Consider the following 18,295-nt stretch of genomic DNA (forward strand, 5'->3'; position numbering starts at 1 on the left):
CCCCGAACTCTGTTAAATTTACTAGTTCGATATCGTGTACAGTCATTATATGTACATCTTTAACTAGCTGAATTTTTCTTTGCTATTGCTATTTGAAATTATTAAAGGAGGACAGGTATGTTATTTCTGAGTAAACATCTATCACAGAAATAGTAAGGCATGTAAATAGCTCTAAATGCTTTTCATAGAACTAATAAAGTCTGACTGAAATATTTGATAGCAAAGAAAAGAATTGAAGAATACTGAAAATATATTGTCAGCTTGATTTTCTTTGAAGAGAACATTTGGCCATATATGTCTGTTCTAGTGGACATCGACAACAGCAATGCTGAAGTTGACCCTCCTGAGGATGATCTGGCTGATGCTGACAGTGATGAAGATACAGCTGCTGAGCCAATTAAACTGAGGGACTACCAAGCAGAGTTGGTAGAAGTGGGTCTAACAGGAAAAAATGTTGTGATCTGTGCTCCCACAGGCAGTGGAAAAACACTTGTAGCGCTGAAGATTATGAGGGTTTGTTTTGATATTTAACTTTTCACACTTATATGTAATTATGCCCTCACATGTAATAAACATTGTTGTACCCATTATGCAGTTTATTTACCTTGAACACAGGCCCAAGGTGGTCTCAAACCAGCTTCACATTCAAACACACTAAACGACATGGTGTGGACCCTCCCGCATTTTTCTTCACTTGAACCACTAACAACTATTTGTCCACATTCCAGTGGGATAACCATGTACTTTAGAATTCCAGCTTTGTGTACTATACTAAGCACTTCCTGCTAAACTGCAATCAAAAACTATATTATCTTGCCAAATATTTCAAAGCTCAAGCAGTAATTCGTTCTGATTAAGGCAGCAAGTTGAAAAAAATTGGCTGAAAAAAAAACTTTTTTTGAAGGCGAAAGAGGTTCAATGTGTCATTTGCTACCGGGCAAATAGTCCATCACTGGACCTACATATGTAAACCAAGTCATCTACCACATGGCACATTCTTGCATACACTTTACAAAGAGAACTCTTAATGTATAGCTGTTGGCTGTATCTTTATCAATGGCAACCACATGCTGCAGCAACTGCTACTTCCACAGCCTAACAGGACATCCTTCAAGAAAACTTTACGTGAAATCCTCAGCTGGGCTGCTGGCTGAGATGGTGATCTACAGGCAGTGCTGTGACCTGTTTTAGTCTCAATTAAAGCATCTCTCTCTCACTTTTGTGTTCTCTGACTTGTATGTCACCGCATGTCTCCCTCTCCTTATATACTCACTTGGAGGATTAATGTGAGAAGGGTTCCTGGCAGAATTGGAAGATAGTGCTGAATGTGCTGCTGGAGGTCTGTATAAAGGGAGGTTATGCCTTTATGCTAAGGTTCAGTTCATTGTTGTTATTCCATACCCGTAAGCATAATACTAACTGGCAAAAGCAAATTTATAATCGCAAATGTAATGGACTGTAAAGGTAATCTTACTTGTCTGCCCCTGACTCTCAGCAGCCATGGCTAAATACAAAAGTTTAATCATGATAGGCTGTGCACAGGGTATTTTTCATGCATTAACTTGTGCTGTCTTGTAGAAAACCCAAAGTTGTGTGGATATATATGAAGCATATTTAATGTTGTGGTAGTTTTATTGTTGAGCAAACCATGTATATTTGTTGTTTGATTTCAGGCTCATCTGGAGCAGCAAACACTTGGAGTACGAAAGATAGTGTTCCTGGTTAACCAGGTGGCTTTGGCTGACCAGCAATATAAATCATGTAAAAAATACCTCAGCCCCTATCGTTGCCACCTCCTTAGCAGTGACAACTTAGATGCAACCAAAGTGCCCATCAACGAGCTTCTGCTGAGGTAAGTTCAACAGTAATCAGATTATTCATGAAAGGATAGGGAGAGATTAACAAACTGCTTAAGCCAACTTGGATTCTGTATGTTATGTAAACAGCTGCAGAAATAAGGAGGCATGTGATTTAGTAGGACCAAACTTCTTTGGTATTGATAGCATTGATGGTGGTCATTATCTTTGGTAGGACCGTTCAGAAAATAAAGGAATGAGTTAACGCACTGCATTTTAAGTATTTGCTGAATAACTCTGACAACTTGTATCAACCGAAAGAGAGCATAGTACAGTTAAGATAAGAACTCTATTCGTCTGCTGACCTTTTCAATCACTCTTGAAACAGCTGATTTGGGAATGATCACCCCACTACCTATTTAGGTAGTATCGTCCAATAGCAATAACTTAAAGACCTGAAAAACAAGTATACTGGGTCTATGAATAAAGTAATTTTGTATGAAAACTTTTTCTTAAACACTATGCATAGACAATTACGTGAATATTACTTGGTCAGTTGTTAAACAATGAAGATTTAAGCACTTATATTTATTTACATTCATCTTTTATGGTCTTAACAGAAAAGATGTCCTTGTGATGACGGCCCAGATTCTTCTGAATGCATTGGAAAAAAAAGAAATTAACAGCATCTGTGAGTTCTCCATGGTGGTTTTTGATGAATGCCACCACACTCATGGTCGTCACCCATTCAATTGCATAATGCATCACTACTTAGATGCCAAACAGTCTATTCAGAGTCAGGCAGCTGATGATGACAGGGCCATTCAAAAACTTCCACAGGTAACATTTCTTCTTCTTTATTGTGGCAGGAGCATTTGTTTGGGACAACGTATACACCTTGCAGCACTTTGTTTCCCTCCAATGGTGGATTTCATAAATCATACATAGACTAAATCATCAACAACCATGCACCCATATTCGCATTTAACAGACACACACTCTTACATTCACTCACTCACATACAAAGTAAATTACAGAAACACGTTATGGACGCTCATGATTAAGACAGGGTCACAGTGAAGTTTTTCTTAAAAGATGTGTCTTAAGTTTAGACGTAAAGGTGCTAAGAGAATCAGAGTGATGAAGGCTGATGGGTAATCTGTTCCAAGTTGATGGGGCTTGGTAGGAGAAAGATTTAGAACTAAAGCAGTCGTGGAACACAGTACAAATGATAAGACTTCATAGCCAGAACAGAATGAAACACTTTTAGAAAATTAAGATTTTTTGTGGATGCCAAGGTTGCTAAGGGTGAGTGTAGTAGACGGTAGAGGGGAAGTACAATAGGGGTATTAGATTATGTAGAACACCTTTCAGTGAAAACTTGTGAACTTCTTTCCTCTTCTCTGGAACAACAAGAGGAACAGACTGATTGTTGCTAGGGCTTGAGGAGCCGTGACTAACCAGTAGTCTGGCCACAGAGTTTTGTTAGCCATGTAAAGTGGATCAGTCCAGCTACATTATATTCAAGTATAAACTTTTTTTTTTAAGCTATTAAATCAATAACCAAGGAAGAGCTGAAAAGGTTGAAAGATAGGAAATGTGTGTTTATAGGTTCTTAAAGATCATATCAATTATATTCCAGGTCATAGGAATGACAGCATCTGTCGGTGTTGGAAAGGCAAGCAATGTGTCTCAGGCAGTGGAACACATACGCAAAATTGTGTGCTCATCTTAATGCAGACTATATCTCCACTGTGAGATGTAACACAGTCCAGCTGAGTGAATACTCCAACTCTCCAGAGTACAGTAAGCATTTTTCTTTTTTTCCTAAGTTGATGTTCTGTGGCAAAATTGTGTAGCCATTGTAATTGGTCATGACTTACTCTAAGGCTTAACATGAACGCCATGACTACTACCTACCAAACCTTGGCTGGGTGTCAACTGCATTTTAGAACCTGTTTGTGAGTGTGGCAAGCACTCTGAAATAAGAGCATGATACTGTAAAAACAAAATTTCATATCATATCATTTCTTTAAACATATGTATAGAGGTGCGCTCTGAAATATAACTAATAATGCAAAATGATTTTTAAAAGAATTGAACATTTAAAATGCACTAACAACAAACTAATTGTTACTTGAAAATAACCATGGTAAAAGAATGTTCACTATGCTCTTACACTCTTAAAATGTTGAATACTAATATCTCTGTAATTTTATAGTCTGGTATGTGCCCCTTGTGTGTCATGGTGCACCTAAATTCTTGGAAAAGCAGAAATACGTAAAATAAGTAAAATAAGTAATCCCACCCTGTAGAATCATAGGAAAAGATGATATACAAGAAGATCTACATGAAATAGTGAAATGTTTTAAGTATAATGGCTTTAAACTCTCAACCACCGAAACCCAGGCTATAATATTTAAAAAAGCAAACCAGAAAACAGAATAACCCAAACTAACATTAAACCAAACAATCCCAATTATAGCTCACAGATACAATTCTTAGGTGTAATCTTCTCAGAAAAAACAAACTGGAACCCATACATAGACAAAATAACTAAAGCTGTGGAAAAAAAGAGGAATAAACCTAATGAGAGTAGTTTGCTGGAAATAACTGGGGAACAAATCCAAAATCTCTTAACCTCAGGCACATGTGATGTCTGAACTACAATACACAGCTGCACTTCTAGTCCACCAAAGATCAAACCTGACAGCTAAACTTCAGTCAGTGCATTCCAGGGCATACATCCAATACTACTTTTAGTGCCCTGGCATGCACTGACTGAAGTTTCGCTTGGAAGAACAGAAAGTTTTGGTTCTGAGTACTAGAGAAGTATCATTTTGCCACAAGGTGCTATGGTCCTGCTGGAAAGCGGCTCACGTCATCTCCCTCTTCCCCCACCAAAGGGAGTTAGGTGTTAGGTTTTAGTAGGCTAGGTAGGTAGGTTAGAATAGAAATAGTAGTTAGATATGTAAATAATGTAAATAAATGTATGTCTTTGAACTTATTTACCTGTGTGCGCGTGTCAGTTCTAACGAATGCTATAGCGTGTCCTTTGTGTGTCCTCGTCATGTGAAAGAGGTGAGCATGTATCATTTGAGTGAAAGAGATTTGTGTCGTCCATAGCTGTGATTCAGCACACATGAATGAAACACACTTTTGCCTGGAAAAAAAGAAGGATCTTTTGTGGATTCCAAGGTTTGCTAAGTTTGGGTGTGTAGTAGATGTAAGGGGGAGTGGGAGGCGGAAGAGAAAACACAATCCCAGGTAAATTAGACAAGGTAAATTAGACAACACACCCGACGAACAAGAGCCAGAATTCTAGCAAAAAATTCTCTTCGGGAACTTCAATCCACTTTCATGGAACACCAATGAGGAACAGACTGGTTTGGCACAGTTTTAGCCTGAGCAAGAAAAGCGGACCAGTACAGCTACAAATTAAATGGTGCCGTGACCCAGATCATTTTCTGTTGAATGTGTTCAGTCTGGGTACATAGGTAAAACATCACATTAAATGTTGTGGTGGATAAAAATTCTCTAGTTTCCTTCATATCCTTTATAGTTATAATCTGTGGTATCTCATCTTTACAATGAACAGTAAAGACTAAGAATACAGTAGCACTGATGTGTTATGTTGGTGAAAATCACAATAAGTGACTATTTATAATTAATTAAATCTTAAATTGTACCAATTTTGCAGAATTGTTTACCTGCCAGGGGAGAGTTGAAGATAATTTTAAGACCAAAATAGAAGAAATTATGAAAGTCATTGAAGAAAATGCAGAGAACTCTGAGTGTAAGTTCAAAAGAAAAACATTCCCTTTTTCTTACAATATGTTTGACATTTTGGAATTTGTTTGTTGTATATAGCATAAACATTTTATGATCCAAGGACTAGAAAAGAAGCCCAAATAATATTAACATAAATCAATAAAAGGATGCATCCAGGACTGCTTCAGTTGAACTTACTTGCTCAGAAGCACATCAGCAGGTTTCCCTACACTTCTCATTCAGATTGCCAGGGATGAGTACTGACGGCTGCTCAGTATTTCCATTGTCTCTAAAGAATATTGCTGTGTCTCAATTTAAACTCTTATAACTCTCATAACATGACTTTTCATAGCCTAAGTAGACATCCATGACAAGTCAAGATTTTTTTCTTCAGACACCAGACGTGTGGAGGCAGCCTCTGGCATCAGAGCACTTCTGCACAGACCTTGTGAGCGAGGAACAGAACAGTATGCTATCTGGATCACTCAGCTTCGTCGCCCTGTGGCTATGCTTAATGATGCAGACTCTCGACGATTTCTAGAGACATCCCGATGTGTGCTAGAGGTATCATTTAGTGTCAGATGTATTTTATAGAATGGTATCATATTTCTAAATAGTGATTTTGCAGATGTGCATGTCTCCACGAACCAGATTTCATACAAATACCTTTTTAGTGAATTTATCACCATAGATCACAATCATAGATTATGGTATTCTAACTATGGCTGACTGCTTTGACTTTGCACTGTCGTTTGGTAATTTTTGGATGGGAATAGCTATGTGTACAGTTCCAAAAGTCAAGAAAGACATAGGAAAAGATAACCAAGAAGTTGGATAGGGGAGTACCAATTAAAGACATTATAGCCTCACCATGTTTGTTCCTTCCAGTATGCTCTGTACAGTATGCAATATGCCTAAGGAGATCCTTTTTGTTTGTATTTTTCAACTAAATTCTTAGTATAACTAAAACAGCTCATTTAAATTTTTTTTTTTAATAATTTACTTTTTGTAGCAGTTTGACATGACTTGAATTTTGAGGTGCAATCCACCGGTAGGTGAGAATTTAGAACTTTTTTTTCTTACCGACTTTTTACGTGGATTTTTTTTTTATACAAAGAATGAATAAATGAATGGCCGGGGCTTACATGCCAAACAGGCAGTTTACATCATCTGAACCAAGTGTGATGTCATATTTAACTAAATGAATATATTGACAGTTCTACAATACATCCCTTTTGATGAATGATGACTGTGACACCCAAGATGCAATGGAATACCTGACTGCACAGTTTAGAAGACTGAGTGAAAGCACTGGGAACTCTGTTGCTGATGTGGACCTTTTCCTCCAAGAGCTTTTTGAGAGTAAGCTTCGTGATGTACAGATCACGTATATAATATAATATTTAAAAATTACATCTGCTTTGAAAAATCATTTTTTATGAGAAATGTCTTTATTTAGTCTTATAGTCTCAGTTTATCTTCCAACAATATGCTATAGCAGCTTGGGGAAGTTGATAGCCACATAGAGCACTAGCCTTCATGGCAGGAGGCAGGCACACAACCCCTATTTGATACCTTTATGAAAACCTAGCTGTTAAATAGTTAGCTGATACCTTAGCGGGTTGGGAAGAAGAAGTAAGAGGATGAACACCACTCACGCACACTGACCCACACTCATAGGACATCAGGAACCCTAACTTGCAGCAGTCAAGCAGAGTACCCTGGTCGGGTTTGGCCATGTGACCTGGCATGAAACTTTGTCAAAGACTGTCCTCAAAGTACCTTGGAGGGTGGTCAATACCATGTTGGCCAGAGGAAGAACTGGCTTACCAATGTAAGGGAGTAAACCGGTTGTCCAGGACCTGCTCACTTTCACACAAATCAGGCATGTGATGGGTCTTGTCAACTGCTGTATATATCCATATATTCCCCATAACAACCAGTCCGAACGAGAGAAAAATAAATAAATGACTTCAAGAGGAATGTGGTCCCAAATCCCTCAATTCCAAATGACCAAAATACATTACATAGGTTACAGGACTACTTTAACATTTTTTAGTTTTTATTTAACTCCATAACGCTGCATAGATCTACTTTTATTTACTACTTGATTTTCTAGACCAGTGATGCCCAACCTTTTTCGGCCTGCGGGCCATACACATTTCCGACATGCGTGTCATGGGCCACTTCACCGCAAAAATACAAAAAAAAAAAAAAGAGAAAAAAAAACAGAGCAGATACCATTTTTATTAGAAACAAGTTGTACTTACATTAATTATGTAGTAATTAGTGGATATTTGAAGCTGTTTACCTGAAACCAAGTTCTGAATGTCCGGCTGCATCGTAGAGACACCAATTGGAGCACTGAATTGAAATGTTCGTCCATCGAAAAAAAGATTGAGAGATGCCCCCTACGTAGGGACAAATACTTCATCTTCCCTTTTTTTCGTTTTTTAGGTCTTTTTTTATTACTAACATGCCAATTTCCTGCACTGTGGGCAGAAGTTTCGCGGGCCGGATATGGCCCGCGGGCCTTAGTTGGGCATCCCTGTTCTAGACAAATTAACTTAGTATCACATCATCAGCTTATTTTAATTTTTGCCAGAACTTTGATGTTACTTGTGTGACTAAAGTTGGTACTTGTTGGTTAAGCCAAAAAGATTGTCTTTTATGCTTTCTTTTATTTTGAGTAAACTTGGTTGAAATGACAACACAGTGTCATGCACATAAATGCTGTGCATAAGTGGGTACTTAACAAGATTTTTCATTGCAGAGAATAAACCATATTTGGAGGCTGTATGTCAGAAACAAGCCAATACCAACCCCAAACTGATTTTACTGGAAGGTAAGATCAGGAAGGTGTTCAGTGAGAAACCAGAATCTCGAGCCATTGTATTTGTAAAGACTAGAGACATGGCAGTGTGTTTAGAACGATGGATGAAGAGGCGACCAAATCTTAAAGTTCTGAAGCCTGGAAAAATCGTCGGAGCAGGTGCTTCCAGCGAGCGAGGAGGTTAATTATTATTTGGCTTTTTTTAAAAATAGAGATTGTTATCTCAGCTGCAAAAAAATTTTGTGATGTTACTTATTTTCCTCATATTTATGGTTGTGGTTTTATGAAGAGTTATCATTTGTCAGCAAAGCTATATCTGTTTGACTACTGAGACTGAGTGACACAAGACAAATGAAAGAAAAATGAACAGTTAGGAAATGAGACAGTGGCAAATTGCAATCTCCTGCTGCAGGCATGACCAAGAACCAGCAAGTAGATGCTATGCAGTATTTCCGTGATGGCGATCACAAGATCATGGTGGCCACTTCAGTAGCTGAAGAGGGATTGGATATTAGGCAGTGCAATCTGGTTATTCGCTACAACTATGTCACCAATGAAATTGCAATGGTTCAGGCCAGAGGTGAGAACAAATTAAAGATTATTTTTCTTGTTCAGTGTGTAGATGCTTAAAAGGTAGAACTTAATTCATCTTTAGCTTTAGCTAAAGCAGCATTGCTTTTGAATACTTATTCAATTAATGAACTTACAAAAACACAGAATGTGGAGTCACTAAAAACAGCCTGTTAACCGAAAGGACATCATTCAATGTGTCTTATCAATAGCAAATTGGAAGATGTGGCATAATTTATAGCTTTAGAAGTAACAAGCACTCTGTCAGTTGGAAGAATATAGAACTATTTTTCTGTTCACACCAAGTATAATAGCAAATCTATAGTATTTGTCGATGTATTATAATTATTATATATTATTAGTTTATAAGTTTTTGAAATGTAGCATATCGTGAATTAGTGTGAGTAGGTTAATTAACAAAAAAAGCAGCTACATTTTTTTTAAAGCAAGTAGCTATTAAAAATCAAAACCAAAACTATTTTACAGGCAGAGCAAGAGCAGAGAACAGTCAATTTGTCACTGTGGCCAGTTGTAACCAAGGTGTTGCAGAAAAAGACGAGATAAATATAATACGAGAGATGATGATGCACGAAGCTATCAGACAGCTTCAAGAAGAAATGACAACACGGTATGATAAGAGTCTAAATGCTTTTTTTTTTGCAAAATTTTCAGTAAAGTATAGTGTTATTTACTTCAGAAACTGAATCTGGAAAGGTGTCATAGTCTGGTGAGAAGTGATGAATGTGGAGCAGATTTGCCAGAGAAGGCTTAGCTGAAATGATTAGGCTTTTAGACCTTCAAACCAGCTCTGACCAAAAAACAAACAAAAAAAAAAATTCTAACTCTTAAGTTAAGACTTTCATTATACTTGATTAAACAATGATTATACATAATAAGAGAGATAACCATATCAAGCCATTATTACAGGGGTGGTTTAAAAATAATGCATTCTTTAACTAATCATGTGATTATCCTATTATACTACAGTCGTCTAATCAAAATATTTCAAGATGTCCCAGCAGTTATGTAAAAATGCAAAATACGGTGACTTTAGCTAGAATGTTTGATATTTGAGCCTAACATATTTGTACAAATATAGATTTCAGGGGAAGCAAGTAGCAGAGTGATTAGAACAATTGAGTTCTAAGCCTAGAAGCATAAATGCTAACAGTTCGATATCCATGATGCACAGCACATTTCCCGAAGTTGACACAGCTGTTGAATAACCACTGTGACTCCTGGGGAAGAAGAGGCAGCAAGGGATTGGCATCTCTCTAATGTCCTAAGATAACCTAGTTGCCAATGTTCTTAAAGATGTTGCCATATCAAAGGCAGAGTTATTGCTTACTCTTTCACTGTGAGTATAAAAATAAAGATTTAAAAAAAAATCTGTACTTGAGGTGTATTTTTACTTGTTCCAGACTTGCAGACTATCATCAGACAATAATTAAAATCCAGGCTGAAGAAAAAGAGAAGCGTGACATAGAGTTGGCAATGATGAATGGCAGAACTCTCAAAGAAGGAGAAGTGGTGCTTCGTTGCCGCAAATGTGATGCATTTGCCTGCATGTCCTCAGACATCCGCACTGTGGAAAAGGCTCACCATGTTATTATTGACCCTGAATTTAGTGACCGAAGAACAGAGAAGTATCAACCCAAGCATATTAAGATCAGTGGTGGGTGTGAAACAGTGATAAGATGTAAACAGTACTCCTTGTTATGTTTTGTTGCTGTTTATTTATATTTTAAAAATCTATCAAGAGGCAAAAGTGATATATACGTATATAAAATAACTATTCGTAGGACTATAAACTGTATCATTCCCTTAACCACAAACTTGTATTACATGTCTGTGCTTTAATGGTAATCAAGATTAATCTGTCCAACATAATTTCAATAATAATTCTGTTTTAATAGGAGATATGTGCCAACAAGGAAAACTGCACTGCAAGGAGTGTGGACTTGACTGGGGCATTGTAGCTCAGCACAGTGGTACGACATTTCCAGTTATCAAGATTGACAGCTTTACTGTTGTTGATGAAGTAGGCAGAAGAGATGCCCCCAAGAAATGGAGGAATACCAATTTTCCTGTGGAAGAACTTTCTCTAGAAGAACTTTTGCAGTACAGGAGACGGGCTTTGGCATCAGGCCGTGATGCTGAGTAGATTCTTTTCAACCCTTCACACACTCATCTTCTTTATCATGGAGAGTCAGGAGGAATGTGCCATGATCAAACTTATAACCATTTAAGCTGTTCCTTGACTTTGTTACTAGTTTTTTGTCATTTGAATAAGAAGAGTAGTTATTTTGGGTAGCTAGTTCCACAAGGCAGTTGTATTATGGGAAAAGTGGTTTTGTATTCCATTGAATATTATGCTGATCAGTGTTTTCTTCTGACAAAAGATGGTGAAGGTTGAAAGAGGTGTTAATGTAACTGCTCAAAATTTAATAGAATTACACCTCAATTAATCCCAAGTTTGAGATGTTATGCTATAGCAACTTACTGAAGACAGAACAAAAAACAATCAAGTTAACTTGCTCGTAAATTTAAATTATTTCTTAAGTTTCGAGGAAGAACACACTATTAACAATTTAAAGACACTATTTAATATTTGATCAGATTGGTACATTATAAATGTTTCTGATTCCATTTGAGCTTATAATACTTGTATTATTGGCCAAGAAGTCCCCTGTAGGATGTGTCCATCACCCTGTATAATTATGGTCGCTTTGGATAATGTTTGCTAATTACAGATGATCACGATGATCTTCAAGCACATGCACAAAGCAACTAAAACTGTTCCTGGCTTTGGTAAGTTACTGAAGCAACAGCTGGATGAGAAAGACAGCAAGCTCTTTGTATAGGATTTGTTGAGCAGCTGGAGAAATCTTTGGGAGACAGAAAGACTTTAGGTTCCTGAGAAGAAAAATACTTTTTTGAGTCTTCTTCATGATATATTCAGGTTTGGTATCCCAGCAAAATTTTGTCAGAGATGATGTCTATGTATTAAAAGTGTCAACAATGTCTGTGTCCTCATGGTGGACAACAGTTTTGGCACTTAAATAGAGAATTCTGATGAAAGTTGATCTCTATGGGTTTACTGACATTTCATTTTATCAAACAAGAATTAATGCAAGGCTTTGCCATGAACTCACCCACAGAGATGAAAAAGCAGTGGAGCATTTATTTTTTAAAGAATTTTTAAGAATATACTTCTTCCACTGTAACAAACATCTGTTGCTTCTTTTTAATTTGTATTCATGCTTCATGCGTTGAGGGTATTTTTAAAAAAAATCTGTTTCTGCTAACTTTTTGTGTTTATATTTTCCTTGTGCAATTATACTGTACTGGTAGTTCTAATCTGCATAAAATTGGGAAATATTTCATCTCTTAAATACATTTTTTGCTGAAAGTATTGGCACATTAGATAATAGTTTTAGTTTTGTTACTAAGCAGACCACTCTCATAGAAGTTATATGGACTAATCACATTATCTGGCCATGAATTGATTTTCCACAAAAACTACATTTAAAAGAAAGGTATTGAAAATGTGAAGATCAAAAATAAATCCTTCCCACATTTGTTACCTGATTTGTCCCTTTTACCATGCCCTTGTTTCAAACTTACTGCTTATACAATGATAACATCAAGAAAAACCCACCGTGCTGCTGTGTTTGGTTTTATTTTGTTATAGTTGAAAAAATCATGATGATTTTATTAATTCATGAGGATGTGGCTAATGCAGATTTTTTAAAATGACAAATCATCTGTTATGTGAAACAGAACACAACCTGTACTCTCTCTGCTCTCACGATTAACTGCAGACAGCCTAATATTCCTGTCACAATGTATGAATAAAAAGAAAGAGCCAGAGTGAAAACATGATGGGTAGTTGATTTTCATGCTGTGGTGTGTGGAATTTTCTATAGTTTGAAATGTGCTGATACATCACAGTTTTATCAGAGTATTTTGTCCTCGATACCTGAATTAATATGAATGACCAACTTTTGGTATCATCTAGGATCTCCCATAGCATTGTAAACCGATGACTTAAACCAGAACAAAAAATCGCTACGCAAGTTTAAGCTTCTATTACCAGGTCACATGTCAGCAGACCTGCCTACAAAAGTTTAAGTACTCCTTGGGTTGCTCATGAACTCAGTCGTGACTTTAGGTTGTGCACCTTAACTGTTAGTGGTTGTCCCCAAGTTGTGGCCTGTCTTGACCAAGTGAAAAAGAATAAAGAATTTTTATTGGTTTAATGCTGTTTGTAGAGTGTTTAAATTATGATGCATCTACTTGCTGGCAGGTTTTTAAGGTTTTGCAATGATTTATCAGAACCACGTCACTGAAGTTACTAAAACAATAGCTATCATTTTTTTTTCATTCATATTCTCATGTTCAAAATGAACAAACAAGTATTGTATATTTTTTATTTTTCACTCTTCCAAGTCCATGCTTACGTACAAGCATCTTGATATCAGCTGATCAAGACAAATCACACGCAAATAAATTCCCTCTAAAAAACGAAAGCAGACTTAGAACACCCTTTCACAAGCATAAATTTTAATATACTTATATAATGCTGCACTTCTATATTTTGCATGGTTATTGTAGATTTTCCTAAATCCTATAAAGTAGCTCTTCATTTTACAAATCTTGTGTTAGGAAAATCTTTTATTTCTTTGCCTTAGCTTTTCTGAAATCAAGAGAGAGAACTGCTTTCCTATTGCCATTTCAATAGTACTATGAGTGAAATAAGAAACAGATACTTGGGGAAAGATAACTGCGTATTAATAGTATTATTCAATATCTACAACATTGTTTATAAATTACTTGACACAAGCTCCTGCCTTGAGCAAACATTAAGCTACAACAGGTTTACTTCAATTGTGTATTCTAACTTGAATTTATACACGCACACATTTATGTCTATACACTTTTCTTTCTCTTCTAAAATATATGCTGTACATCATAATTACAATGATCCAGATTCTGTTCGCTGATACATAGGAATATGAGATTTAAAATATCTCACTGTGATAGCAGTGTGTGCACTGAGCAATACATCCAGGTTGATGAAGACACGAGTTAACCAAAAGAGGAGGTTTTTTAAGAGACATGCTAGCTTCATTTTTCTTCGGAGAAAGTGGATACATTTTATATCACAACTCTGACAGGAAAACTAGCAGATAACTGCTGTTCATGAGTGACCTGGGCAATATGACATTCTTGGTCATGAGTGGCAGTTCTTTGGAATGGATGACTTGTGGATCTTGGAAAAGTCTAATGGTTTTAGGGTTTAAAACAAATGACAAAAATCCAACTGTTCATCTCATTTGTTCTCTAAACAGAGGAAATCTTGACTTAGCTTAACTGCCTTCACAAAAGTATACAAAATGTCACTGCCTTGAAGTAGAATATTTTCTTCAAATATGAAATACTCATTACAGCAAACTTCAGTGAACAACTGTAATATTGCTGCAATTAAAACTAGGCAATAGAGAGTTCAAATCTTATTGTAACACTGTAACAAAAAGAAACACACTATGTCTATTCTGTTTCAGATTCAACAGGGTTACACTTTGTATACCAATTGTCTGGTATCTTTTAGAGTACTTTAATGCAATAACTGTGCCTCACTTTGACTGATGGCTTCCTTCCAGCACACGTGGAATGTGCGTGTGAACCAGTATAGAGTGATGACTGAGTTAATACTTGTAATTAATACAATATTACTTGTTAGTAGAGTTTCTTAAACACAAAAATGACTGCACTGAAATACAGATTTTTATCTGAAATTTAACATGCCGTTTACACACGACTCAAGCTCTTCTCATAAAGCACCACATCAATAAATGCAACCTTTAAAAGAAGAATGTTAAGTGCACTTTGCCAATAACAAAGGCAAGAAAATGTACTTTATTCAATGACTGTTCAATGATTCTTTCAGTTTCACAGCATTCACACCAAGGCCTGGTATACTTATGATGCTGAATGCAATAAGGCTGAAATTATGCTCATTTTCAATGTTTCAATGATGTGGACCATATGCTTATCAGTATACACAATATAAAGTGAGTAAAGCCAAGTGTTTGTAACGATGTGTTTTTTAAAAGGCAAATCAGACATACTAATTCACACATCCATAACTTAATATTTTTGCCTTTCTGACATTTGATAAATTGTAGATGCGCTGCACATCTAAGATAAAGGCGCAACAATGATGAAGCACAAGGTTTGTTATTTTCCTGAGACACCAATATTAAAAAAGTAAAGCTTTACAAAGCATGTATACTGACTTAGATGTACCATGGCTTCAATCCATGGAATGTTATTTCTCTGTTTTTCCTGTAAACTGTCAGTTCACGCTTTCCTTGTAATCTGATTATTTTGGGGGCTTGGTGTAACTGAGCCTTAACTCCTCTGCATTACGGACCAAAACATGATCAGTGAAGCAGGGGATGAATGCAACATGAATTCATTCTAATCTTTTTTTAAAATATGAAAATATGCTGAAAGAAGCCAGAAAGCATTCCTGATTTTCCAAGTCTTTTTTAACACCATGCTAATTTAAGGGATCACCTTTCTAGGATGGCTGAGGACGAGCTGTAATGATTGGTGTGGATGCTTTCGATTTTGCCACTTCAGCAACTTTCCGGGCTTTTTCTTTGAATGAATCAGCATTAGTTGCATGTGTTTGCAAAGTAGGGAACAATCTCTCCAAAACAAACTCATAGCCCCGACTTGCCTTCGCTGCATTTTTCTTAAAGCGGTCTAAGCCAAAAGCCATAATGGCAGGACCAAAGCCAAACACACCAGATGAAACCCAAGCAGTCTTTTCACAAAGAGTCCACTTGCTATTTTCTGGGCTAATAGAGTACACACACTTTTCTTCCACGCTCTGAAACAAAGAAAAATTTAAGTTAAAAATAAAAAATTAGTTCCAGACCAAATTCAGCCTATTAGTTTTTTCCCAGAGCTGCTTACATTTTAAAAAATACATACCATTACATGCTGCATTGCAGTGTTGCGAGTATATGTTGTGATAGTACGTGCCGATGGATCCACAATGGATTCCTCAACAATGCAAATGTTGCGAGGCCCAGGAATAAAGCGCTCTCCCCAGCGCGGCACAGCATTAGTCTTGGTTAAGAGACGTCGAGTGTAAAGACAATTTCCTGATATGTGTCGTGACAGCACATCTTCAGTAAGTACGTGATTGCTGGGAGGGATAAAAAAAGGATTGTTAAATTTGAAAACCATTGTGATAGAATGGCTTAATTTATAATGCCGCCTTTGATTTACTGGCTAATAACTGACTCTAGGAAAAGTACAGTAATAATCATAGATTATTATTAATCCTGTCCTTACACATGATTATTATAGCCATAAAAATGCTTATCTTGGTTATCAATAGTATCATAAGTTCTTAAAAGACGATCTCAAAGCATTCTTAAAATTACTTTTCCATTAAATGCTATCCCAAACTTTATTTTTAAGTTGCTGGAAAATTAGCATTTAACTGTCATTGGTTTTCTTACAAAATCTGAGTGTATTACTTTTAAAGAAAAGTGTAAAATGGATTGGTCCAACTTCTAACACCACTGAAAGCTGCAGTCATTGGAAAAGCGTCAAGCATTTCATCTACTAATGAGGCAGTGCCCTATCACTGAGCAAGTCATGGAAAATGAGGTCTTGGCCATTACTCAATTAAACACACTGATTTGAAGACTAATTGGCGATTAGTGAATAAACAGGTAAATGTCAGAAATTTGTCCCAAAAATACATTAATATATCTGCAGTTGTCTTCCCCATCAGAATTATTTGACCTTGGGTAGCATTATGTCAATGGTTAATCCTGATTTTTCTACATCATTATCTTAGCAAGAACCTAGACATATACTGTTACCTGAATGGATTTGGATACCGTTGCCAAAAGCCTTGAGCAACCTGCTCCCATGTCCACTTGTACACAACTGACGTAGCATAAAACTTTCCCATTTGTGCTGTCTGTGAGGAAAATAGTTACGATATCAATCACTATGACACTGAGGACTCTACATGTTGTCTCCTTGTGAAGTTCGAGCTGTCAATACCTCAGTCATAATGAAAACCATGATGTTGAGAACCATCAGAACTATACATATGTGATATACACGGAAGTAATATGAATATTTTAATTGAGTTAAAAACAAAGTAATTACATAGCTGCAGCTCAGATTCCAATGGGTAAGTAAATGTTTACACAGCTCAGCTAATATTTATAAGCACACCAATATCCACAAACAAAATTCCAATCGTAATTGTGTGTTTAATACTTAATATTATTTTAACACACGAAAAGCATCAAGAATTGAAAAAACATAAACTGACATCAAAAAGCTAATCGATCAGCACGTGTGTAGAAAAAAAAATAGAGCGAACAATAACTCATGTACTAATACACCATCGATAAAAATGAGAAAATACGCACCTTTACTAAAGTTTCTGACGTAAAATAAAGCTTTGCTCAGAGTTCTGCTAATGTTTTAAACCGCACCATAGTAAGAACTGCCGACTGGACGTACTTAATCCCTGGAACTTGACGCCATGATGAACGTGACGTTAGACTATGGCGTCCTGTAGCTTTGACCTTCGTTGTGAAGAGTCAGGACATTTTCTCATCTAAATATGCCATGTAACAAATTTGTATGAATTATTCACCAATATATCTATCTTGCGCTTTAGTTCACTTGAAATATAAGGTAGAAAAGAAAAATAGCCACATGGTGCTTATTCCAAGGGACGGAATGACGATTTACATTCGTAAATCCAACAGAGGCACTTACTTCCCTTTACGCGATCACGAGAGTTCTAACCACGGACGTGTAAACTGTAATACAAGTTCCTGTTTTCACTCTTGCGTTCTGGCTGTAGGTACGCGATGCCTCTATGCAGAACCAATCGTCACCGCAACTCATTTATTCCAAGTGATCAGCTCTTCTGGTTGTGATCTTGTACTAGCTTAGGTGACCTAAGTTCGCCAACTGTATCTACTGTTGCTGAGAATTATGTGTGCGAGAGAAATTGTTTCAACATGTATTAGCATTATCTAGTACAAGCACTATCTTGAATTGCACTTGAAAAAAAAAAAGTTACATTGTAATCACTCACTCCTTATGAAATTACCTTGATGTCAGAGCTACATCTTAAACTGGTCACATAAAATTGAAACAAAGATGACCAAAAGCTAAATAAACAAGACTGACAGTCTTTGATCTTTCCACATTTAAGTACTCTGGCAATGTTTGCTTAGTATCAGACAAATGGTGTGGATTTTCA

At 36.5% G+C, this 18,295-nt stretch overlaps 2 protein-coding genes across 2 annotated transcripts in view; one reads left to right on the plus strand and one right to left on the minus strand.

Moving 5' to 3' along the window:
- The window catches only part of LOC112565084 (probable ATP-dependent RNA helicase DDX58), a 40,159-nt gene extending 26,927 nt beyond the window's left edge, over positions 1-13,232 (plus strand). Inside the window, 12 exon segments of the mRNA XM_025240337.1 lie at positions 1,674-1,852; positions 2,417-2,636; positions 3,439-3,519; positions 3,521-3,602; positions 5,497-5,592; positions 5,962-6,131; positions 6,785-6,929; positions 8,341-8,580; positions 8,813-8,980; positions 9,457-9,598; positions 10,392-10,645; positions 10,887-13,232. Coding sequence (XP_025096122.1) covers positions 1,674-1,852; positions 2,417-2,636; positions 3,439-3,519; positions 3,521-3,602; positions 5,497-5,592; positions 5,962-6,131; positions 6,785-6,929; positions 8,341-8,580; positions 8,813-8,980; positions 9,457-9,598; positions 10,392-10,645; positions 10,887-11,134 — 2,025 coding nt within the window. The 3' untranslated portion in view covers positions 11,135-13,232.
- A 159-nt stretch (positions 13,233-13,391) lies between these two features.
- Positions 13,392-17,609, minus strand: LOC112565089 (PRELI domain-containing protein 1, mitochondrial-like). Its single transcript, XM_025240345.1, has 4 exons — positions 17,448-17,609; positions 16,884-16,984; positions 15,979-16,195; positions 13,392-15,874 (listed from the first exon to the last, which is right to left on the minus strand). The coding sequence occupies exons 2-4, from the start codon at positions 16,973-16,975 to the stop codon at positions 15,560-15,562; spliced, it is 624 nt and encodes a 207-aa protein (XP_025096130.1). The 5' UTR covers positions 16,976-16,984; positions 17,448-17,609; the 3' UTR covers positions 13,392-15,559.
- Positions 17,610-18,295: the final 686 nt, after the last annotated feature.

This window comes from Pomacea canaliculata, linkage group LG5 (assembly GCF_003073045.1).
Source record: "Pomacea canaliculata isolate SZHN2017 linkage group LG5, ASM307304v1, whole genome shotgun sequence".
In the NCBI taxonomy this organism is placed as follows: domain Eukaryota; kingdom Metazoa; phylum Mollusca; class Gastropoda; order Architaenioglossa; family Ampullariidae; genus Pomacea; species Pomacea canaliculata.